We start from the raw sequence: 25,639 nt of genomic DNA, 5'->3' as shown, positions 1-25,639 counted from the left end.
CTGTTTTGATATAAATTGGGAATTCTGTAAGAGTATGCATTTGGCTCTTGCTGGGGAGACTGGGGCATGCTTTTAGGTAGAGGTGGCCTTATAACCTGCTCAGCAATTCCAGTCTTAACTGTCTGTCTGCTCCTCATAGGATTCAAAGGCCTTATTTGCACACCTTAATTTCCTATGTCTCTCTTTAAAGGTAACACTTATTTTGTTTTGGTGCATATAATTTTATGATGAAAGTTAAATACTTCTGCAAAAGGATCTATTTTGGAAAGGGTAAAGTAAAAGGGAGTAGGTTGAAGGTAGCTGCAGAGTCAGAGAGACCTAGTGAATGAAAAGTTCCTGAGGAAAAGTCACAGGTAGTGTCTAAAATGATCTTCAAAGAAAGCCACCACTGCTTCCGTCATCAGTGAAACTTTCATTTCCATCTGGGCCAGATGTGTGAGTGAGGAATGAGGAAGGATGTACATGTACACTTCATTTTATTGTACCTCACTTCATTACACTTTGTAGATGACACACTTTTTACAAATTAAAGATTTGTGGCAACCCTGCATCAAACAAGTCTGTTGATGCCATTTTCCCAACAGCAGGTGTTCACTTCTTGTGTCTGTGTCACTTTTTGACAATTCTCACAGTATTTCAAACGTTTTAATTATTATTATCTGTCATAATGATCTGGGATCAGTGGTCTATGATGTCACTATTATAATTGGTTTGTGATGCCACAAACTGTACCTTACAAGATGGTGAACTTAATTGATTGATGTGTATTCTGACTGCTTCACCATGCATCAGTTTCTCCCCTCTCACCCTTGCCTCAGGCTTTCTTGTTTCTTGACACAACAATATCGAAATCAAATCAATTAATAACCGTACAGTGGCCTCTAGGTTTTCACATAAAAGACAGAGTCACACATTTCCCACCTTAAACCAAAAGCTAGAAATGATTAAGCTTAGTGGGGAAGGGATGTGAAAAGCTGAGACAGGCTGAAAGCTAGACCTCTTGCACCAAAAAATTAGTCAAGTTTCAATGCAAAGGAAAAGTTATTGAAGGAACTTAGAAATGCTACTCCAGTGAATATATGAATGATAAGAAAGTGACAAGCTACCAGTGACTTTCTCCATAGAACTGGAAAAAACCACTTTAAACTTATATGGAATCACAAGAGAGCCCACATAGCCAAGACAATCCTAAGCAAAAAGAACAAAGCCAGAGACATCACACTGCCAGACTTCAAACTATACTACAAGGCTACAGTAATCAAAACAGCATGATACTGGTACCAAAACAGAGATATAGACCAATGGAGCAGAACAGAGGCCTCAGAAGCAACACCACATTTCTACAACCATCTGATCTTTGACAAACCTCACAAAAATAAGCAATGGAGAAAGGACTCCATGTTTAATAAATGGTGTTGGGAAAACTGGCTAGCCATTTGCAGAAAGCAGAAACTGGACTCCTTCCTCTCACCTTACACTAAAATTAACTCCAGATGGATTAAAGATTTAAACATAAAACCTAACACCATAAAAACACTAGAAGAAAACGTAGGCAAAACCATCCAGGACATAGGCATGCAAAGACTTCATGACTAAAACACCAAAAGCAATGGCAACAAAAGCCAAGATAGACAAATGAGATCAAATTAAAATTCAGAGCTTCTGTACAGCAAAAGAAACCATCATTAGAGTGAATCGGCAACCAACAGAATGGGAAAAAATTTTTGCAATGTACCCATCTGACAAAGGGCTAATAGCCAGAATCTACAAAGAACTAAAACAGATATACAAGAAAAAAACAAACAACCCCATTCAAAAATGGGTGAAGGACATGAACAGACACTTTTCAAAAGAAGACATATGAGGCCAACAAACATGAAAAAATGCTCATCATCACTGGTCATTAGAGAAATGCAAATCAAAATCACATTGAGATACCACCTCATGCCAGTTAGAATGGCGATCACTAAAAAATCTGGAAACAACAGATACTGGAGAGGATGTGGAGAAATAGGAACACTTTTATACTGTTGGTGGGAGTGTAAATTAGTTCAACCATTGTGGAAGACAGTGTGGCAATTTCTCAAGGATCTAGAAATAGAAATTCCATTTGACCCAGCAATCCCATTACTGGGTATATACCCAAAGAACTATAAATTGTTCTACTATAAAGACACATGCACACGTATGTTCATTGCAGCCCTGTTTACAATAGCAAAGACCTGGAACCAACCCAAATGCCCATTGATGATAGACTGGACAGGGAAAATGTGGCACATATACACCATGGAATACTATGCAGCCATAAAAAACGATGAGTTCGTGTCCTTTGTAGGGACTTGGATGAATCTGGAAACCATAATTCTCAGCAAACTAACACAAGAACAGAAAACCAAACTGCATGTTCTCACTCACAGGTGAGTGTTGAACAATGAGAACACATGGACTCGGAGAGGAGCATCACACACTGGGGACAGTTGTGGGGGGCTAGGGGAGGGACAGCGGGGGGTGGGATAACATGGGGAGAAATGCCGGATATAGTATGCACCTATGCAACAACCCTGCATGACCTGCACATGTACTCCAGAACCTAAAGTAAAATAAAAATATAAAAAAGAAAATGAAACAGCCTTACTGCTCATATAAAGAAAGTTTTATTGGTCTGGATAGAAGATGAAGCCAGCCACGACATTCCCTTAAGACAAAGTCTGATTCAGAGTAAGGCCCTTTCAAATTTATAATGGCTGACAGGAAACAAGTTTGAAGCTAGCAGATGTTTGTTAATGACGTTTAAGGAAATGACCTGTCCCCATTACACAAAAGTGGAAGGTGAAGCAGCCAATGCTGATGGAGAAGCTGCAGAAAGTTATCCAGAGGATCTAGCTAAGCTCATTGATGAAGGTGGCTACAATAAACAACAGATTTTCAATGTAGACAAAGCAGACTTTTCTAGGAAGAATATACATCTAGGACTTCCATTGCTAGAGTGGAGAAGTCAATGCTTGGCTCCAAAGCTTCAAAGGGCAGGACTCTCTTGTTAGGGGCTGATGCAACTGGTGACTTTAAGTTGAAGTCAATGCTCACTCAGCATTCCAAAAATCCCTAGAGCTTTTAAGAATTATGTTAAATCTATTCTGCCTGTGTTCTATAAATGGAACAACAAAGCCTGATGACAATACATCTGTTTCTAGCATGGTTTACTGAGTATTTTAAGCTCACTGTTGATGCCTACTGTTAGAAACAAAGATTCCTTTTAAAATATTACTGCTCATTGACAATGCATCTGGTCACCCAAGAACTCTTATGGAGATGTACAAGGAGGTTTCATGCCTGCTAATACAACATCCCTTCTGCAGCCCATGGATCAAGGATAATTTTTACTTCTGAGCCTTATTATTTAAGATATATATTTCATAAGGCAATAGTTGCCATAAATAGTGATTCCTCTGATGGATCTGGGCAAAACAAATTGAAAACTTTCTGGGAAGGATTCACCATTCTAGATGCCATTAAGAACATTTATGATTCATGAGAGGAGATCAAAATATTAATATTAACAAGAGTTTGGAAGAAGTTGATTCCAACCCTCATAGATGACTTGGAGGGGTTCAAGACTTCATTATAGGAAATCATTACAGATGTGGTGGAAGTAGCAAGAGAAGTAGAATTAGAAGTGGATGCCAGGTGTGCTGTCTCAGGCCTGTAATCCTAGCACTTTGGGAGGCCAAGGCAGAAGGATCGCTTGAACCTAAGACTTTGAGTCCAGGCTGGGCAACACAGTGAGACTCTGTCTTGACAAAAAAATAATTAGTCAGGCACGGTGGTGCGTGTCTGTAGTCCCAGCTGCTTGGGAGGCGGAGGTGCAAGCATCACTTGAGCCCAGGAGTTCAAGGCTGCAGTGAGCTATGATCACAGTACTGTATTCAAGCCTTGGTGACAGAGTGAGACCCTGTATCTAAGAACAAAAGAAGAGTGTAGGCCGAAGATGTGACTGAATTGCTGCAATCTCATGATAAAACTTGAATGGATGAGGAGTTATGTCTTATGGATGAGAAAAGAAACTGGTTTCTTGAGACAGAAACTATACTATGAGAATGCAAAGGCATAAGAATGATACCACGGACTTTGGGGATTTGGGGAAAGGGTGGGAGGAGTGTGAGGAATAAAATACTACACATTGGGCACGATGTACACTGCTCAGGTGATGCGTGCACCAAATTTTCAGAAATCACCTATCCATGTAACCAAACACCAGCTGACCCCCAAAACCTATTGAAATAATAATAATAATAAAAAACAAAATATCCTTCTTCATCTCAAAAAAAGAAACTACTCTTGGTGAAGATGCTGTGAACATTGTTGAAATGACAACAGAGATTGACTTCAATTTTGAAAGAAATTCTACTAAGCTTAAAATGCTATCAAACAGCATCACACATGCTAAAGAAAAACATTTTGCAAGAGGACGAATCAATCTATGTGACAAACCTCACTGTTGTCTTATTTTTGGAAATTGCCCCAGCCACCCCAGCCTTCAGCAATCACCATCCTGATTAATCAGCAGCCATCAGTATTTAGGCAAGAACCTCCACCAGCAAAAAGAATATGATTTGCTGAAGGCTCAGGGGATTGTTACATCTTTTAGCAATAAAGTGTTTTTAAATTAAGGCATGTACACTTGTTTTCTAGACATAATGCTATTGCACACTTAATAGACTTCAGTGTAGTATAAACATAACTTTTATATGCACTGAGAAACCAAAAAATCTATGTGACTCCTTTTATAGTTACATTTGCTTTATTGCAGTGGCCAGGACTGAACTTGCAATATCTCTAAGGTGTGCCTGTAGTATCTACAAAGGGGTGAGAAGGGTACTCACCATATAGTAAGTGATCAATAAGTTTCAGCTAGTAGTACTAGTGTCAGCAATAGTCATGGTAATGGTAATACTCTTGATGTAAATCCCAGGGTGGTGGTTTGGTCTCCTTAAGCTCACATATTATATGATTTCACATTATAGGCGTCCAGATACATAAATAGAACTGAAGTTCCTAAAGGGAGAGACAGAGGGGGCGGGCTTGGAAAGCACTTACCGCACGTTACCTATGCACTGCAGAGAGCCTTGCCCTCCAATTTCAAGAATGGACTGTACCTTACTAGCAGATATGAAAGTTCTCAGATGCTGTTGATTTGCAGTTCAGCAGCTCCTCCTCTGCCTATATATCTGAAAACGCTTCCCTCCTAAATCTTCAAAGAAGGCAAAATCATAAGCTTCTGCTACGAAACATCCCTTCCTTCAGGCAGAGATCAATGTAGGGACAGACATTGGACCTGACCCAGTTTGTCTTTTATCTGGACTGTCATATAGATGAGGGGTGATGAAGGCAGCCAGGGACACTGGCATTAAGGCTGTATCTGAGTGTGATATCTGAGAGTGATTTTTACTTAATCAGGTACAATAAGACCACTATGAAGGAATAGTGATTAACATTCTGTGTGAGGCTAATGCTTCCAGAAACCTCCTAAGAAAATTAACATGGTATCTGCCATCTAGGCTCCTAGTCTCACAGGCAGTAAGGAAGTCCACTACCTGTCAAACTGGGAAACTTTGGAAATTTTAGACACCTCACAAAAAAGGAAAATTCACCTACATTTTTAAGAACTGCATGTAAAATCTATTGGAAAAAGTGTTTTTCTCTTGGTTTTCTACATTTGTGATAGAAAAACAAATAATATAACTTTTCAAGATTGTAATTAAGATTCATTTTGAGTTGGCTCTGCACATATACACCATCGAATATTATGCAGCCATCAAAAACTATGAGTTCATGTCTTTTGTAGGGACATGGATGAACCTGGAAACCATCATTCTCAGCAAACTGACAGAAGAGCAGAAGATCAAACATCGCATGTTCTCACTCATAGGCAGGTGTTGAACAATGAGAACACATGGACATCGGGGGGGAGCACTACACATTGGGGTCAGTTGGGGGGAAATAGGGGAGGGACGGTGGGGGGTGGGGAGCTGGGGAGGGATAGCAAGGGGAGAAATGCCAGATGTAGGTGATGGGGAGGAAGGCAGCAAATCACACTGCCACGTGTGTACCTATGCAACAATTTTGCATGTTCTTCACATGTACCCCCAAACCTAAAATGCAATAAAATAAATAAATGGGGAAAAAAAAGATTCATTTTGAAAATTTCCAAATAGAAGTTCATTCTTTGGCATTGGTAGTTATTTAATGTGGTTAGGCTCTGGATTTCCTGAGCAAACTTAGGAAGGCCTAACTGGCTAATTAAAACCCTTGTGTGTGTGTGTGTGTGTGTGTGTGTGTGTGTGTGTGTGTGTGTATATATGTAAATGTAAATAATGAAGCTATACATAATAATGGTGTTTAGGAATCAAGAATAATTGTTGGAGATTATATATGATCACAAGGTAGAAAATGCCATTAAAATGATCCAAAGTAATCCAACATATGGAAATAGGCAAAAGAGATTAATTATTGGGTATTCTTTCTGTGTGATGCAAGGCTTGTCTATTGTCTGAGATGCTACAACCCTGTTGTGAGGTAATTAGCAAGTTTGTCTTATAGTCAAGTAAATAACTTTTTTTTCTGGTGAACACATACCCCAAAATCACATTTCACGACTGATATGCTTTGGGTCTGTGTCCCCATCCAAATCTCATGCCAAATTGTAATCCCCAATGTTGGAGGCAGGGCCTGGTGGGAAGTGATTGGGTCATGGGGACGGTCCTTCAGGAATGGTTTCACACCATCCCTTGGTGCTGTTCTTGTGATAGTGGGTGAGTTCTCATGAGATCTGGTTGTTTAAAAGTGTGTAGCACTGCCGCCTTCCACTCTTGCTCCTTCTCCAGCCATGTAAGACGTGCATGCTTCCACTTTTCCTTCCAACATATTGAAAGTTTCCTGAGGCCACCCAAGAAGCCATCATGTTTCCTGCACAGCCTGTGGAACTGTGAGCCAATTACACCTCTTTTCTTTATAAATTATCCAGTTGCAGGAATTTCTTTATAGGAGCACAAGAACAGACTAATACAATGAGCATTTTGGGAACAGTCATTAAATGGGCACAGGGGAAATCTTATTCCCCTATAAATTACCCAAGATTCTCAAATGTTCTTTGAACTAGTTGTAATATCTTACTGGTTTCCTCATTAATCAATGAGTTAGGTAAAATCTTTGACATGTACATATTTCAAATTTGCATGAAAGTCATGACTTTGCTTTTTTAAAAAATTATACTTTAACAGAAAAGAGAGAGAGAAATACCACAAGCAAAGCCTCAGCAGTGGGAATATGAGACACAGAGAAGATTGAATGACTTGAGGAGGGACCTACTGTGGTCTGAATGTTTGTGTATCCTCCTCCAAATTCATATGTTGAAACCTAGTTCCCAAGTGATAGTATGAAGAGGTAGGACCTTTGGGAGGTATTTAGGTCATCAGGGTGGAGCCCTCATGAATGGAGTTAGTGCCCTTATAACAGGCTGGAGAGAGATTCCTCACCCCTTCCACCATGTGAGGACACAGCAAAGAGGCACCATCTGTGAATCAGGAGACAGGCCCTCACCAGACAACAAACCTGTCAGTACCTTGATATTGGACTTCTCAACCTTCAGAACTATGAGAAACAAATTTCTGTTGCTTATAATTTTCTCATTCTACAGCATTTTATTATAGCAGTACAAACAGACCAAGACAGGATCATTAAAAGAACTTACTAAGTACCTGTGATGTTCCAGAAACTGCCTTTATACCACTGTCTCCTTCAGCTATGTAAAATTGGTATTAATAGTAACTGTGACTGGAATTTTATGTAAGCAGAACTCCACTGAAACATAGTGTTAAGTTGCCTCTCAAGAAGAATAGAGGAAGGTTTGGCCTAGAAGGAAAGATTGAGACACTGTAACAAAAGATGATTTCCAGGCTAAGCAATAAGGATGCTAAACTGTATGCAGTGAGAACTTCCCAAGTACCGTGGCATGAACTGTCTGCATGGATTTCACCTACTGATTGCAACTGGGACTGGAAAGGAAGAGATCTGGGGTGTCTCACTCTCAAAATGCATATACTGTCTTTTTCTTATCACCAATTTCCTATCACAATTTAAAATTGTATCCACTAAAAGAAGTGTTCAAGATCTAATCCCAAGTACTTGAAAATGTGACCTTATTTGGAAATAGTTTTTGTGATGTAATCAAGTTAAGATGAGGTTTTGGGGCAGACTCTTCTAATCAAATGACATTATCCTTAGAAAATGAGTGAAATTTGGGTAAGCACACGGGAGAAAACCATATAACTGTGGAGGCAGAGATTGGAGGGATGCATCTGCAAGTCAAAGAGCAGCAAGGATTGACAGAAACTACTAGAAGCCAGAAAGAGGCAAGGAACTATCCTCCCCTAGAGTCTTCATAGAGAGCATGGCCCTGCTGACACCTTGACTTTGGACTTCTGACCTCAAGAACTGTGAGACAAGATTTTCTTTTCTTGTTTTAAGCTACTTAGTTTGTGGTAATTTGTTACAGCAGTCCCAGAAACTATTTAATATAGATTTGGTACTGGGAGGAACCAGTGACTGCTGCTTTATACAACAAAAGAGTCTTTGCAGACATGATTAAATTAAAGCGTTTACAATGAGGTGATTATCCTGGATTATCTGGGTGGGTTTAAATGTAAACACAAAGATCTTTCTAAGAGAGAAAGAAGAAAGTCAAAGAAGGAAGGCAATGTGAAGATGGCAGCAGAGATTGGTGTGATGTGGCCACAAGCTAAAGAATTCTGGTAGCATTGAGATGCTGGAAGAGGCCAGGAACAGATTCTCCCATGGAGCCTTCAGAAGGTACCCTTCTAATTAGGTTGATTTTGGACTTCTGGTTTCCAGAACTACAAGAGGAAAATTTTGTGTTGTTTTAAGCCACTACATTTTTGGTAATTTGTCATGGTAGCAATAGGAAGTTGATACTCCAAGGTTACATAGTTAATCTGTATAAGAGCTAGGACAGTACTATGCCTTTCATCTCCTTTTATGTTTCTGCAATATCTTAATAAGTTAAGCTTTGCATTTATCTAGCATCATGGCAGCAGCAAAAAAGCCCTGAGTTTTGTGTGCACACACACACACATACACATACATGTACACATACACATACACATAAAATCAAAAACATAATACTCCTTTTTTATTTTTTGTTTTTGCTTAATTGTACTTTAGGATCTGGGGTACATGTGCAGATCAGGCAGGATTGTTGCATAGGTACATACATGACAAGGTGGTTTGCTGCCTCCATCCCCCATCACCTATCTCTGGCATTTCTCCCCATGTTATCCCTCCCCAACCTCCCCACCCCTGCTGTCCCTCCCCTAGCCCCCAACAGACCCCAGTGTGTGATGTTCCCCTCCTTGTTTCCATGTGTTCTCATTGTTCAACACCTGCCTATAAGTGAGAACATGTGGTGTTTGATTTTCTGTTCTTGTGTCAGTTTGCTGAGAATGATGGTTTCCAGATTCATCCATGTCCCTACAAAGGACACAAACTCATCATTTTTATGGGCTTCATAGTATTCCATGGTGTATAGCCACATTTTCCTTGTCCAGTCTATCATCGATGGGCATCTGGGTTGCTTCCAGGTCTTTGCTATTGTAAACAGTGCTGCAATGAGCATACGTGTGCATGTGTCTTTATAATAGAACGATTTATAATCCTTTGGGTATATACCCAGTTATGGGATTGCTGAGTCAAATGCAATTTCTGTTTCTAGGTCCTTGAGGAATCACCACACTGTCTTCCACAATGGTTGAACTAATTTACACTCCCACCAACAGTGTAAAAGTGTTCCTAGTTCTCCACAATCTCTCCAGCATCTGTTGTCTCCAGATTTTTTGATGATAACCATTCTAACTGGTGTGAGATGGTATCTCAATGTGGTTTTGATTTGCATTTCTCTAATGACCACTGATGATGAGCATTTTTCATATTTGTTGGCCTCATATGTGTCTTCTTTTGAAGAGTGTCTGTTCATAACCTTCACCCACTTTTGAATGGGTTTGTTTGTTGTTGTTTTGTAAATCTGTTTTAGTTCTTTGTAGATTCTGGGTATTAGCCCTTTGTCAGATGGGTAGATTGCAAAAAGTTTTTCTCATTCTGTTGGTTGCTGGTTCACTCTAAAGATTGTTTCTTTTGCTTACAGAAGCTCTGGAGTTTAATTAGATCCCATTTGTCTATTTTGGCTTTTGTTGCCAATGCTTTTGGTGTTTTAGTGATGAAGTCCTTGCCTATGCCTATGTCCTGAATGGTTTTGCCTAGGTTTTCTTCTAGGATTTTTATGGTGTTACTTCTTATGTTTAAATCTTTAATCCATCTGGAGTTAATTTTAGTGTAAGGTGTCGGGAAGGGGTCCAGTTTCTGCCTTCTGCACGTGGCTAGCCAGTTTTCCCAAAACAATTTATTAAACAGGGAATCCTTTCTCCATTGCTTGTTTTTGTCAGGTTTGTCAAAGATCAATATAGTTTTGGAAGTTCTAGCCAGAGTAATCAGGCAAGAAAAAGAAATAAAGTGTATTCAGTCAGGAAAAGAGGAAGTCAAATTGTCTCTATTTGCAGACAACATGATTGTGTATTTAGAAGACCCCATCGTCTCAGCCTAAAATATCCTTAAACTGATGAGCAACTTCAGCAAAGTCTCAGGATACAAAATCAATGTGCAGAAATCACAAGCCTTCCTATAAACCAATAACAGACTTAAAGAGAGCCAAATCAAGAACCGACTCCCATTCACAATTGCTACAAAGAGAATAAAATACCTAGGAATACAACTAACAAAGGATGTAAAAGACCTCTTCAAGGAGAACTACAAACCACTACTCAAGGAAATAAGAGAGGACACAAACAGGTGGAAAAACATTCCATGCTCATGGTTAGGAAAAATCAATATCGTGAAAATTGCCATACTGCCCGAAGTAATTTATAGATTCAATGCTATCCCCATCAAGCTATCAGTGACCTTCTTCACAGAACTGGAAAAAAACACCTTAAGCTTCATATGGAACCAAAAGAGAGCCCACATAGCCAAGACAATCCTAAGCAAAAAGAACAAAGCTGGAGGCATCATGGCACCTGACTTCAAACTATACTACAAGGCTACAGTAATCAAAACATCATGATATGGGTACCAAAACAGAGATATAGACCAGAGCCTTGGAGGCAATGCCTTTTTATTGTTAAACATAGTATTTTTTAAATATATATATTTCAAGTAAATCATTTAATGTGAGTGAGGCTCAGTTGGATGTTACCATAAGTAATAACAGAAGAAAAAGGGAAAGTAAGAATGTTTCCACCCTACCATAAAAGGGTGTGATACAAGATAAACTAGCCTGTTGGTTTAATAATAGCTCATTAAAAAGGCCAGAGAATCTGGGAGAAGATGTACTTGGAAGCACTGTCCTCTGAGGGCCAATTCCCAAGAGGACAGCAAAATACTGAAAAAATTAACTGACTCAAAAGTTATATCAAGAGATCAAGAATGTTAGTCACAGCTTAGGAGACAATTCCAGAATAAATGACACTAACTAGCTAGATTAGTAATTCTGATGTTTCCTTGGAGTTGTCGTAGCACTCTGTGTGATTGGAGGGACTACAACTGATGCCTCTTAGAACAGAATGGTTTTAAATAATAGATTCTCTAGGGCACCAACTGTATTTTCAAGCATTATTCTGGTATTTGTACCTAGCAATACAGAAGAAAAAGCAGCAAGGAGAAAGTTTCAAGTATATAGGACCTAAAATGATTTGGCACCCCTAGAACATGCGGTGTTTGGTTTTCTGTTCTTATGTCAGTTTGCTGAGAATAATGGCTTCCAGCTTCATCCATCTCCCTGCAAAAGACATGAACTCATCCTTTTTTATGGCTGCATAGCATCCCATTGTGTATATATGCCACATTTGCTTTATCTAGTCTATCATTGATGGGCATTTGGGTTGGTTCCAAGTCTTTGCTTTTGTGAACAGTGCCACAATAAACATATGTGTGCATGTGTCTTTATAATAGAATGATTTACAATCCTTTGGGTATATATCCAGCAATGGGATTGCTGGGTCAAATGGCATTTCTATTTCTAGATCCTTGAGGAATCACCACACTGTCTCCCACAATGGCTGAACTAATTTACACTCCCACCAACAGTGTAAAAGCAGTCCTATTTCTCCACATCCTCTCCAGCATCTGTTGTCTCCTGATTTTTTAATGATTGCCATTCTAACCGGCCTGAGATGGTATCTCAATGTAGTTTTGATTTGCATTTCTCTAATGATCAGTGATGATGAGCTTTTTTTCATGTTTGTTGGCTGCATAAATGTCTTCTTTTGAGAAGTGTCAGTTCATATCCTTCACCCACTTTTTGATGGTTTTTTTTTTTTTCTTGTAAATTTGTTTAAGTTCTCTGCGTATTCTGGATATTAGCTCTTTGTCAGGCAGGTAAATTGCAAAACTTTTTCTCATCCTGTTGGTTGCTGATTCACTCTAATGATAGTTTCTTTTGCTGTGCAGAAGCTTTTAAGTTTAGTTAGATCCCATTTGTCTTTTTTGGCTTTTGTTGCCATTGCTTTGGTGTTTTAGTTATGAAGTTTTTGCCCATGCCTATTTCTGTTTCTTTAAAGACAAACGGTATTTTTTTTTGTGGCTCCGCCCAGTCTGAGTTTCCTGACTCAGAGGTTTTGGTGGGGGTGCAGATACATTTGCCTTGCAATAAAAGCAAAAGCAACGGCTCAAGCAGGCTCCTTGGAGAAAATCAGAGAACTCAACTTACTCAAGAGAAGGTGAGCCTGGCTGAGAAGAGGGTCTGGTGCTATTGGGCTGCATAGGGCAGTGAGGACAGGATGACTAGTGGAGTGGATTCTGCCCTGAGGAGGAACAGGGCACTGTGCCAGCAGCACTGCATGGAAAGTGCCGTGAGAGGGATGGGTGGGAAGGGGAGTGAGGAGATTGGTTTGCAGTGTCCATGCATCTCATGTGTAACAGGACATGCATGGCTGTATAGTACACCTCCACTCACTGGCTATTGTCACAGACACAGAGTGTTGCCTGATAATCTTCATAGGAAATTAAGGGCTTTGAAGGCAATTTAGAGACCACCTGTCCATTCCTATAAAAAAGGAATATTATGTTTTTGATTTTGTGTGTATGTGTATGTATGTGTGCACACAAAACTCAGGGCTTTTTTTCCACTGCCATGATGCTAGATAAATGCCAAAGTTAACGTATGAAGATATCGCAGAAATAATAACAGGAGATGAAAGGCATAGTACTGTCCTAGCTCTTACACAGATTAACTACGTAACCTTGGAGTATCAACTTTCTATTGCTACCATGACAAATGACAAAAAATGTAGTGGCCTAAAACAACATAAAATTTTCCTTTTGCAGTTCTGGAAGTCAGAAGTCTAAAATGAGTGTTACAGGAATAAAATCAAGCTAATTAGCAGGGTACGTTCTGGAGGCTCCACAGGAGAAGTCCCTCTTCTTACTGAAAAGGAATCAGAATCTCAATTCCAGAGATTTTGTTGATTCTCCAAGGGGCACCCAGCTCACTCACGGCAAAGGATCACTAGAATTCAGTCTGCTGACTTTTTCCAGCATGAAACAGGGTCAAGCTGTGTCCCTAACAGAGTAACATGTGGAGTTGCTGTGCCTTTCGATACAAAAAGAGTTGCTAGAAAAGACCTTTATAGAAATCTCCCTATGAAAGCCTAAGGACAACCCTGCAAGATTGGTTTTACTTTCCCTTTTTATAGCGGAGGGAACTAAATCTCAAGGAGCTTACGAAATTTTCTAGAACTGGTGGGTCTAACCACAGTTTAGAACTGTCCACCTCTGTTGTAAATGCTTTTTTCACTTCTCAGCCTTTCTCTTAGCTGGAGGTCCTCTAGATCTTCCAAGAACCACTGGAGAAATTTTTATTATTTTTTTAAACTGTACTTTAGGTTCTGGGATACATGTGCAGATCATGCAGGATTGTTGCATAGGTACATACGTGGCAAGGTGGTTTGCTGCCTCTATCAGAAAGTTTTAAAGTGATTTTTCTGACCATCTCTCCCGCGTTTAGCTTCTCAAGATGGGAGAGAGGGAAAAGTCCACGAGAAGTGTGAAGCCCTCCTCATGGTTCCCTTATCACAGGCTGACTCCCAGCTCACCTATCTGCAGGAAGTGTGGATCATCTCTGTACAGTATTTTGAAGAGTAAACAAGATATACAAAACATGCTTATCAGGGTGTTCTGATATGCCGTGTATACTTGATAATGCTTACACTATACAAGGGTTAATTTTTTTATTTGTGGAAAATTTATACTAATTCAATAGTAAAAATAATATAAAGAACTTACATGTATCTATACTAAAATTCCACAGTTATCAATTTATACCAGTTTTGTTCAACTATTTGCTCCTGTTTGCAACTCTCTCACAGATTATTTTGAAGCAAATGTCAGACATTTACATCATTTTATCAGTAAATATTTGAATATGCGTCTCTAATAGATAAAGACCATTTAAAAACATATCCACAGTTTCACAAACAGCAACTATAATTTTTAATACTACCAGCTGTATTCAGATTTCCCTGAAGATCTCAAAATGTTTAAAATCATTTGAGGTAGGATCTAAATAAAATCCATATGTTACAATTATTTGATACCTCTTTACATTTCACTTAATGTGCAGGTTTTCACTTTCCTTGTTTCTTGTGTTAAATGTCTTTGTTTAAAGAAGGGAAGGTCTTTTGTCCAACAGTATTCATTCTGCTGATTGCATCCTAACAATGTCATTTAACATGCGCTTCCAGTGTTTTGTGTGAATTTATATTAATGGGGAGGTTGGATCAGATTAAAATTTGACTTTGTCTTTTTAAGTGGTAATATGTCAAAATCCAGTAGTTTGTAATAAATACTATACTAAACTTCCATTAGAAGGCACATAATGTTTGGGTATCTGTCTTTTTGTCATGTTAGCAGATGTTAATGATTGTCTAGAATGAATTCGTTTCATTAAGAGTTACAAAAAGGTGATATTCTATCACTGTTTCTTCATTTATTAGATGGAGTAGTCCTATACAAAGGAACTTTCATTCAGTGATTCTTTCATTTTTGTGAGATATAGTTAAAAGATGAGATATATGGAGAGATGCCAGATGTAGGTGGTGGGGAGGAAGGCAGCAAATCACACTGCCACGTGTGTACCTATGCAACAATTTTGCATGTTCTTCACATGTACCCCAAAACCTAAAATGCAATAAAATAAATAAATGGGGGGGGAAAGAAAAACAAAATAAATGCTTCTTTCTCTTTAGTTGTTAATGTTTGGAATGATGAGTCACACTCCAAAGGGAGCAATTAACTTCTTTCAGGAAGATGGTGTTATTATAAACTACTGGATTTTGACATATTTTACTCCACTGGAACAATCTTTGTTAATGATGCTCAAATTGTTCCATCTTTGTCTGGTTGGAACCCCTTTAAGGTGGTTTCCAATTCCTTCTGATAAAACTAAATAATTTTTAATAGCATCCCTGCTTTCTAATATGAAAGATGTTGTAGGCTAAACTTGTATGTTTACTGGCCCACACCTGGAATCAGTACTTTTTCTTAGAGTCCAAATTTCTTTTGTGGAAAATGCCATTTGAAGATCACAATCTAGGTATTAAGTGCACACGTTGCTACTGGGCTCACCATGATTTATACCTTTTAGATAGACTTCAAAACTACACACACACACACACACAAACACACACACACACACACAGAGTGAAATTATTAATACTACATTTTCAAGCCTCTTGGGACAATTCTTTTTGGTTCATCCTTGACACAAAATCAATTAGGTTTATTTGTTTCATTTGCTTCTAATTTTTATTGGTGTTTTAAAAGATGATTTTTATTGTATAATTATGTAAAGTATTTACATGGTCTCAAGATCAAATTTGCAAAAACGAAGGATATTCACAGAAGTCTAATGCCCATTTTTTGTTCCTGTCCCTTGCACCTTGTTCCTCCCATCTTCATATAAATAACTCTTTTGTTTGTTTAGTTTTCAAATGGTCCTGCCATTGCTTTTCACCTGCACATAAAAATTATTCACATATATAACTAATATTCCTCCTTGTTATATAAATGGTAGCAAATTGTACAGTATTTTCTTCACTTTGCTTTTTTCACTTAACAGTATACCTCAGAGATCTCTTCATACTGGTATATAGAGTATTTCTCATTCCTTTTTGCAGTTGGGTGGTACTTTTCTGTATGAATATACCTTAGTTTATTCAACTGGCCCCCCCGATGGGCATCTGATAGGGTTTTGGTCTTCTCCTGTTACTAATAGTAGTGCGTGAATAGCCACATGCATTTTTCCTTCTGTATTTTTGTCATTGCAGCTCTGGGATAAATCCTAAAATTGGGATAGATAATCAAAGAGTAAATGCATGTGTAATTTTTCAAGGTATTGCTACCTTCTCCTCTAGAGGTATTAGATTGTTTTCCCCTTCACACTCGTCATGCAGGAAATTTCCTCTTTCCCCATCCGTTTACCACCATATTATGCTGGCACATGTGGACTTTTGCCATACCTATAGTTGAGAAATAGTTATCTCTGAGTAATTTTTACGTTATTCTATGTATTTAATTTATTTTTCTCTACTGTGAATGGACTTGGATATCTTTTTATGTATTCAAGAAACATTTGCATTTCTTTTTTTTCTTTGACTGTGTGCTCATATCTCACCCAATTTTCTATCAAGTCACTGGTCTTTTGCTTCTCTACTTTTAGATATTCTTCATATAACAGGAAAAGTAGCCTTCTTTGAGATAAATTGGAAAGAATGTTTTCTAGTTTGATATTTATGTTTTAATTTGTCTATGGTGTTGTATGCCTTAAATAAGTTTTTAGAATTTTATGTAATCAAACTTATCAGTCTCTTCCTTATACTATTTTATAGCGTAGTTATAAACATCTTTCCCACTCCCAGATTACAAAGAGTTTACCCATTTTAAATTATTTATATTGGATAGTTTTTACATTTAAATTACTGATCTATTTGGAATTTGTACGACATGAGGAGTTGAATGCAACTTTATCGTTAGAATTGCATCCAATTATATGGTGGTATAGTTATCTCAGTGTCCATCATCTTTCCCATTGGTATGAGGTGTTGCTTCACAGAGTGTAAGTTAATGCAATTGAATTGAATATCAACGAATATAAAATGAGCAATGGTCAATTTGTGAATTTTCTTTTTCTGTTTCGTGGCATGTCTCTATTCACTCACGAATATCACACTGCTTTAATTAGGGAGACTATAATTTTTCATTGTCTAGTAGAGCAGTTTTCCCTTGTTCTTTTCCTTGGTTGTCTGGGCTAACTTGCATTTTCCTTCATCCAAATAAACTTTTTAATCAATTATTTTAGCTACAGAAAAAAAAGATAACAAAATTTAAAAATTCAAATTTATATAAAATAATGTTAAAGAAATATATATATATATATATATAGTTTCTATTCTATAAACTACTTTAAACATGAATCAGTGTTAAATTTGGCCTAATATCTTTCCTGCATCTAGCTAATGTTCTTCTTAGCCTATTAACGGGATGTGTTGTAACAATCAATATTCTCATATTGACCCACCACAGTATTTCTGAAATAAATCACACTTAATCATAGTCTATTATTTATTAGTGTCTAATTATTTAGGATTTTTATATTAATATTCACAAATGAGACACATATGTAGTTTGTTGATGAAATATTTGTCAGCCTTAGGAATCAATATTATACTTGCTTCGTAGAAAAAAATTAACTTTTTCCTTCTTTTTATATGGTCAGAAAGAGTTTTAGGTAGCTTTGAGATGATCAGATCTTAAACGTTTTAATAGAATTCCCCTGTGAAACCATCTATACCTGGTACTACTTTGAGGGGAAACTCTTTAACTGGTTTCTCTATTATTTCTTCCATAATAATTGGACTATTTCATCTTTCTCTCCTTACTGGGCTCAATATGGATAATAGAATATTACAAATTTTCAGGAAGAAAGAGAAATCAGAAAAGAAGGTTGGGAAAGGGTACCACTTACAAAATTGGCTTTTTTCTTCTCTCTTCCTCTCCTTAAGGTCTTGTACGTGACTCAGCTACAGAGCCTCCTGACGTGAGCATGGCTGAGAGTGAGGACCGCTCTCTGAGGATCGTTCTGGTAGGGAAAACCGGAAGTGGGAAAAGTGGGACAGCGAACACCATCCTCGGAAAGCAAATCTTTAAGTCTAAAATTGCGGCCCAAGCTGTTACCAAGACCTGTCAAAAAGCATCCCGGACCTGGCAGGGGAGAGACCTTCTTGTTGTTGACACTCCAGGGCTCTTTGACACCAAGGAGACCCTGGACACCACTTGCAGGGAAATCAGCCGCTGCGTCCTCGCCTCCTGCCCAGGGCCCCATGCTATTGTCCTGGTTCTGCAGCTGGGTCGCTACACAGAGGAAGAGCAGAAAACCATTGCATTGATTAAGGCTGTCTTTGGGAAGCTAGCCATGAAGCACATGGTCATCTTGTTCACTCGCAAAGAGGAGTTGGAGGGCCAGAGTCTGGATGGCTTCATAGCAGATGCGGATGTGGACCTAAAAAGCATTTTAAAGGAGTGCGGGAACCGCTGCTGTGCCTTTAGCAACAGCAGCCTAACAAGTGAGGCAGAGAAGGAAGCTCAGGTGAAGGAGCTGGTGGAGCTGGTAGAGAAAATGGTGCAGTGCAACAAAGGGGCTTACTTTTCTGACGCCATATACAAGGACACAGAGGAAAGGCTGAAACAACGGGAAGAGGTTTTGAGGAACATCTACACTGACCAATTAAATGAGGAAATTGAACTAGTAGAAAAGGAATATGAGCATAAATCAGAGGAAGAAAAGGAGGAAAAAATAAAATTGCTAAAAATGAAATATGATGAAAAAATTAAAAATATAAGGGAAGAAGCTGAGAAAAATATATTTACAGATGTTTTAAGTAGGATATTGAAGATGCTTTCCAAAATATGGCATATGTTTTGGTAGCAATATAAATTTTATTCTTTCTTCTTAATTTACTATGATTTGTTAATGTGGTGAATCGTATTTTCCAAATATAGTTGCAAAAATGCCTCCCTCTCCTTAGCTTTATTAAGGTTTCATTGACAAATAAAAATTGAGTATGTTTAGGGTGTATAATATGATGTTTTAATATATGTATATGTACATTGTGAAAGAATTAACTCAAGGTAATTAACACATCGAGCACCTCTTGGTTACTATTTTATTTGGTGTGGTGAGAACATTTGAGGCCTAATCTCTTAGCAAATTTCAAAAATGCGATACAGTATTATTAAGTATAGTCATCATGCTGTATGTTAGATCTCCAGAGCTGATTTATCCTGCATAACTAAAGTTTTGTACCAACAATTCTCCATTTCCCCCAACGCCCAGTCCCTGGCAACCAACATTCTATTCTTTGCTTCTGTGAGTTCTACTTTATAAAATTCCACATGTAAGTGAGATCACGCAATACCTGTCTTTCTGTGCTTAGCTTAGTTTACTTAACATAATGTCCTCTGGGTTCATTGATACTATTGCAAAAGGCAAGATTTATTTCTTTTTCAAGGTTGATTAATGTTCCATTATTAATAAAATGTTAATAATGCACCATATTTTCTTTATCCACTCATCTGTCCATGGACACACTTGGGTTATTTCCTATCTTGGCTATTGTGAATAATGTGTAGTGAGCATGGGAGTGCAGATATTTCTATAATAATGCTCATTGCAGCATTACTCGCAATGGATAAAGATATATTTCAGTGGAATATATATTTATAAGCCATCTAGTTTATGGTATTTTTATAGCAGCCCAAATGGACTAATACCTAAAGGAAATGAAATCTATCTTTATCATACACACACACACACACACACACACACACACACACACACACATGCATATTCAGTAGAATGTGTGTTTAGTGGAATATAGACTCAGGGGTCTCTGTTGGGCCTCTTTAATGATGGCATGAATTTCATTCATGGGACCTCTGCCCCCATGACCTAATCACCTCCCTAGGGCCTTTCTCCTTATGCCATCACATTGGGGGTGAGGATTTCAATATATAAATTTTGGAGGGACATAATCATTTAGACCATAGCATCCTATTCCTGGCTCCCCAAAATCTATGCCCTTATCATGTGCAAAATACATTACTTTCATCCCAGTGGCCCCAAAAGTCTTGTTCCAGCATCAATTTTAAAATGTAACTTCAAAGTCTCATCTAATTATCATCTAAATCAGTAATGGGTGAGACTTAAAGTACAATTTATTCTGAGGCAAATTGCTTTCCGGTTGTGAATCAGTGAAATCAAGCATATTATGAGCATCGAACATAGTATGGTGGGAGAGGCACAGGACAGACATTCTCATTCTGAAAGGGAAATATAGGAATGAAGAAAGGAGTGACAGTTACCAAGCAAGTCCAACAACCTATGGCTCAAGAATAATCTTTTTTGGCTTGATGCTGTCAAGGTCCACTGATATGGAAGTCCTGCCTTTTGGACTCTTTTTGGTGGTAGTCCAGCCTCCAAAACTTTGCCTGCCCCCACAGCTTTGCTGGGTTCAGCACACACCACACCGGAACCTGCCAGAGCTGCACCTAGGGGAGCTGAGCAAAATGGCAACAGAGTGTGGGGAGCGGAGTCCAGAATGTGAGGTAATGCTGGGCAGCAGTGGCCCCTCCTTTGAAATTGTTTTGGTCCCCAAGGTCCTAGCCTTCTGTGATGGTGGTCAGCCCCAGGATTTCTGAAATGCCTTTGGGGTCATTCTCCCATTGTCCTCGCTTAGACAGTAGGTCCTTGCTTCTGTTTAGATGGCTCACTGCCTTCATCAATAGTACATGGCTTCCATTGAGATGGCTGATCCATACTAATTTCCTTTATCAAATGATCAATAGGCCACATTGTTTCTTTTCTGAAAAAGCTTTCTTATTTTTTTCCATTATGGAAAGACTAAGAATTTTCCAAATGTTTAAGTTCTACTTCCCTTTGACTAACAAATCCATTTGTATTTATCTCTTTTCACATTTTACTATAGGCAGTGAACAGAAGCCACACTGTATCTTCAACATTTTGCTTATAAATTTTCTCAGCCAGATATCCAATTTCGTCACTCACAAATTCTACCTTTCACAAAGCACTTGAACAATAACACAACATAGGCAATTTCTTTGCCACTTTATAATAAGGATTTCCGTTCCTCCATTGTCCAACAGCACATTCTTCATTTCTCTCTGAGACCTCATCAGAATGGTCTTTACTACCAATAACCTAAGTTATTGGTGTGTCTACTTAGGTATTTGCTAAGAAAATTGAGGCTTTCTGAACCTCAGTAGAATCATCCTTAATGGTCCATTCAGAGCAATGCAGGCTTTCTCTAGCACAAACCTCTTACTTCCAGCCTTTACTTATTACCCAGGTCCAAAGCTGCTTACACATTTTAGGTGTTTGTTACAGCAGCACCCTCAGTTCTTGGTACTAATTTTTGCTCTTAGTTTGGGCTGCTATTACAAAATACTATAAGCTGCATGGCTTATAAGCAACAGAAATTTATTTCCTATGGTTCTGGAGGCTGAGAAGTCCAAAGCACTGGCAGATTCAGTGTCTAGTGACGGCCCACTTCCTCGTAGACATTTACCTTTTCACTCTAACCTCACATGGTGAATGGGACAAGGATTTTCTCTTGAACCTCTTTTATTTTTGTTTTTGTTTTTAAATTTCTTATTGAGCCTCTTTTATAAGTGCACTAATCACATTTATGAGGTCACTACCCCCATGACCTTGTCACCTTTCAAGAGCCCCACCTCCTGTTATCATCACATTGAGCATGAAGATTTCAACGTATCAATTTTGTGGGAACATAAACAATCAGACTATAACAGATACATATCCAGAAGTGGGATTGGTAGATTATATGGTAGTTCTTATTTTTAATTTTTGGGGGAACTTCCATCCTGTTTTCTATAATGGCTGTACCAATTTACATTCCTGCCAGGGTTACTTTTTTCCCACATTCTTGCCAAAACTTGATATCTTTTGTCTTTTTTATAATAATTCTACTTACAGGTATGAGATAATGTCTCATGTGGTTTTGATTTGCCTTTCATTCATGATTAGTCTTGTTGGACATTTTTTCATATACGTGTCATAAAGATATTTGTGTGTCTTATTTTGAGAAATGTCTGTTCAGGTCCTTTGCCTATTTTTTAACTGGGTTATGTGTTTAATTGTTGTTGAGTTGTTTAAGTTCCTTCTGTATTTTGAATATTAACCCCTCATCAGATGTATAATTTACAAATATATTCTTCTATTCCATAGGATGTCTCTTTACTTTATTGATTGTATCTTTTGCTATACACAATATGTTTGGTTTGAGGTAACCCTGTTTGCCTATTTTTGTGTTTGTGGCCTGTGCTTTTGGTGTCAAATACAAAAAAAATCACCATCCAGATCAAGATTTTTCCTGTGTTTTCTTCTAGTAGTTTACAATTTTAGGCCTAACATATAATTTATTTAATCCATTTTGAGTTAATTTTTTATGCGATTTGAGATAAGGACCCCATTTCATTCTTCTGCAGGTGGATATCCAGTTTTCCCAACACCATTATTGAAGAAACTATCCTTTCCTCTTGGTTTGTCCAACGGGCCATAAATGTGTAGCCTTATTTCTGGATTTATTATTCTGTTCATTGGTCCGTATGTCCATTTTTATGCTAGTACCGTGATTTTTTATTACTATAACTTTGTTTTAATTATAATAGTATGTTTTGATTGCTATAGCTTTGATTCGATTATTGTATTTTGAAATCAAGTAGTTCGAGGGCCCCAGCTTTGTTCCTTTTGTTGAAGATTGCCTTGGCTACTTAGGGTCTTTTGTGGTTTCATATAGATTTTAGATTCTTTTTTACTCTTGTGAAAAATGGCATTAGAATTTTGATAGAATTTCATTGACTATATAGATTGCTTTGGGTAGTAAAGACATTTTAACAATATTACTTTAATCCATAAACATTATATATATATATATATATATATAAAATATTATATATATAAAATATATATATATTTGTATTTATTTGTGTCATCTTCAATTTCTTTTATCGACGTTTTATAGTTTTCAGTGTATAGATCTTTTACTTCCTTGTTTAAATTTATTCCTGAGTCTTTTTGGGGTAGCTATTGTAAATGGGATTCTTTAATTTCTTTTTGTGTAGTGAACTGTCAGAGGTAGAAAGACAACTGATTTCTGTAATTTTTTTTTCATGTGGAGTCTTTGGTTCTCTTTTTTCTTTTTCTTTTTCTTTTTTTTTTTTTTTTGAGACAGCCTCGCTCTGTCGCCAGGCTGGAGTGCAGTGTCACGATCTCGGCTCACTGCAACCTCTGCCTCCTGGGTTCAAGTGATTCTCTTGCCTCAGCCTCCCAAGTAGCTGGGACTGCAGACACGTGTCACCACACCCAGTTAATTCTTTTGTATTTTTAGTAGAGATGGGGTTTCACCATGTTGACCAGGATGGTCTTAAACTCCTGACCTTATGACCCGCCCACTTTGGTCTTCTATGTATAACATCATGCCATCTGTAAACAGAGGTTATTTTATGTCTTTCTTTCCAATTTGGATATCTTTTATCTCTATTTCTTGCCTAATTGCCCTGGCTAGAACTTCAAGCACCATGTTAGAAGTGACAAGAGTTAGCATTCTTGTCTTGTTCCTGATCATACAGGGAATGCTTTCAGCTTTTCAACATTGAGTATGATGTTACCTGTGAGCTTGTCATATGTGGCCTTTATTATGTTGAGGTGCATTCTTTCTCTTTTTTTTTTTCAGCTTTTATTTTAGGTTCAGGGATATATGAGAAAGCTTGTTACATAGGCAAACTAGCATTTTGTTGTGCAGATTATTTTATCACCCAGGTGATAAGCCCAGTACCCAACAGTGATTTTTACTGCACCTCTCCCTACTCCCACTGTTCACCTTAAAATTGACCACAGTGTCAGCTGTTTCCTTTTTTGTATTCATAATTTTTTATCACTTAGCTTCCACTTATAAGAGAGAACATGCAGTTTTTGGTTTTCTGTTCCTACATTAGTTTGCTAAGGATAACAGCTTCCAGCTCCATCCATGTTCCCACAAAAGACAAAACCTTATTCGTTTTTTAGTTGCAGAGTATTCCATGGTGTATATGTTTCATATTTTTTTTTAATCAAATCTGTCACTAATGGGCATTTAGGTTAATTCCATGTCTTTGCTATTGTAAATAGAGCTGCATTGTACATTCCTGTGCATGTGTCTTTATGGTAGAATGATTTATATGCCTCTGGGTATATACCAAGTAATGAGATTGCTGGGTTGAATGGTAGTTCTGCTTTTAGCTCTTTGAGAAATTGCCATACCACTTTCCACAATGACTGAACTAATTTACACTCCTACCAACAATAGATAAACATTCCCTTTTCTCTGCAACCTCAGCAGCATTTGTTATTTTTCTGACTTTTTAGTAATAGCCATCCTGACTGGTGTGAGATGGTACCTCATTGTGGTTTTGATTTGCATTTCTCTAATGATCAGTAATGTTGAGCTTTTTTTCACATGCTTGTTGGCCACATGTATGTCTTCTTTTGAAAAGTGTCTGTTCATGTCCTTTGCTCACTTTTTAATGGGGTAGCTTGGGTTTGTTTTCTTGTTCATTTATTTAAGTTCCTTATAAGTGCTGGATATTAGACCTTTGTCAGATGTGTAGTTTGCAAAAGTGTTCTTTCATTCTGCAGATTATCTGAGTACTCTGTTGATATTTCGTTTGTTGTGCAGAAACTCTTAATTCGATACTGCTTGTCAATTTTTGCTTTTGTTTTGATTGCTTTTGGTGTCAGCCGTGACATTCTTGCCTATTCCTATGTCCAGAATGATATTGCCTAGATTGTCTTCCAGGGTTTTCATACATTTGGGTTTTCCATTTAAGTCTTTAATCCATCTTGAGTTGATTTTTGTATGTCTTGCAAGGAAGGGGTCCAGTTTCAATCGTTCACATATGGCTAGCCAGTTTTTCCTGTACTACTTATTAAATAGGGAGTCTTTTCTCCATTTCTTGTTTTTGTCAGCTTTGTCAAAGATCAGATGGTCGGAGATGTGTGGCCTTATTTCTGGGCTCTCTAATCTGTTCCATTGGTCTACATACTTGTTTTTATACCAGTACAATGGGGTTTTGGTTATTGTACTATAGTTTGTAGTATAGTTTGAAGTGGGTACTGTGATGCTTCCAGATTTGTTCTTGTTTAGGATTACTTTTGCTATTCAGGCTCTTTTTTGGTTCTATATGAATTTTAAAATCGCTTTTCCCTAGTTCTGTGGAGAATGTTTTGGTAGTCTGATAGCAATAGCATTTAATCTGTAAATTGCTTTGGGCATTATGGCCATTTAAAGAATATTAATTCTTTATCTTCATGAGCATGGAATGTTTTTCCATGTGGTTGTGTTTTATTCTGATTTTCTTTAACAGTGTTTTGTAATTTTTTTTTTTT

The 25,639-nt window shown here is 37.8% G+C and overlaps 1 protein-coding gene across 1 annotated transcript; it reads left to right on the top strand.

The window, feature by feature from the left end:
• The first annotated feature begins 12,705 nt into the window (after positions 1-12,705).
• On the top strand, positions 12,706-21,911 carry GIMAP7 (GTPase, IMAP family member 7). The gene is made up of 2 exons (XM_017520721.2): positions 12,706-12,839; positions 18,180-21,911. The coding sequence occupies exon 2, from the start codon at positions 18,221-18,223 to the stop codon at positions 19,100-19,102; it is 882 nt and encodes a 293-aa protein (XP_017376210.1). The 5' UTR covers positions 12,706-12,839; positions 18,180-18,220; the 3' UTR covers positions 19,103-21,911.
• Positions 21,912-25,639: the final 3,728 nt, after the last annotated feature.

Source organism: Cebus imitator, unplaced genomic scaffold (assembly GCF_001604975.1).
Source record: "Cebus imitator isolate Cc_AM_T3 unplaced genomic scaffold, Cebus_imitator-1.0 Scaffold20, whole genome shotgun sequence".
NCBI classification, from domain to species: Eukaryota; Metazoa; Chordata; class Mammalia; order Primates; family Cebidae; genus Cebus; species Cebus imitator.
This window is presented reverse-complemented; position numbering and strand designations above follow the sequence as displayed.

Bases quoted from the DNA above. Each gene is read 5' to 3' on its own strand.
- GIMAP7 (XM_017520721.2), top strand. From the start codon at position 18,221: ATGGCTGAGAGTGAGGACCGCTCTCTGAGGATCGTTCTGGTAGGGAAA.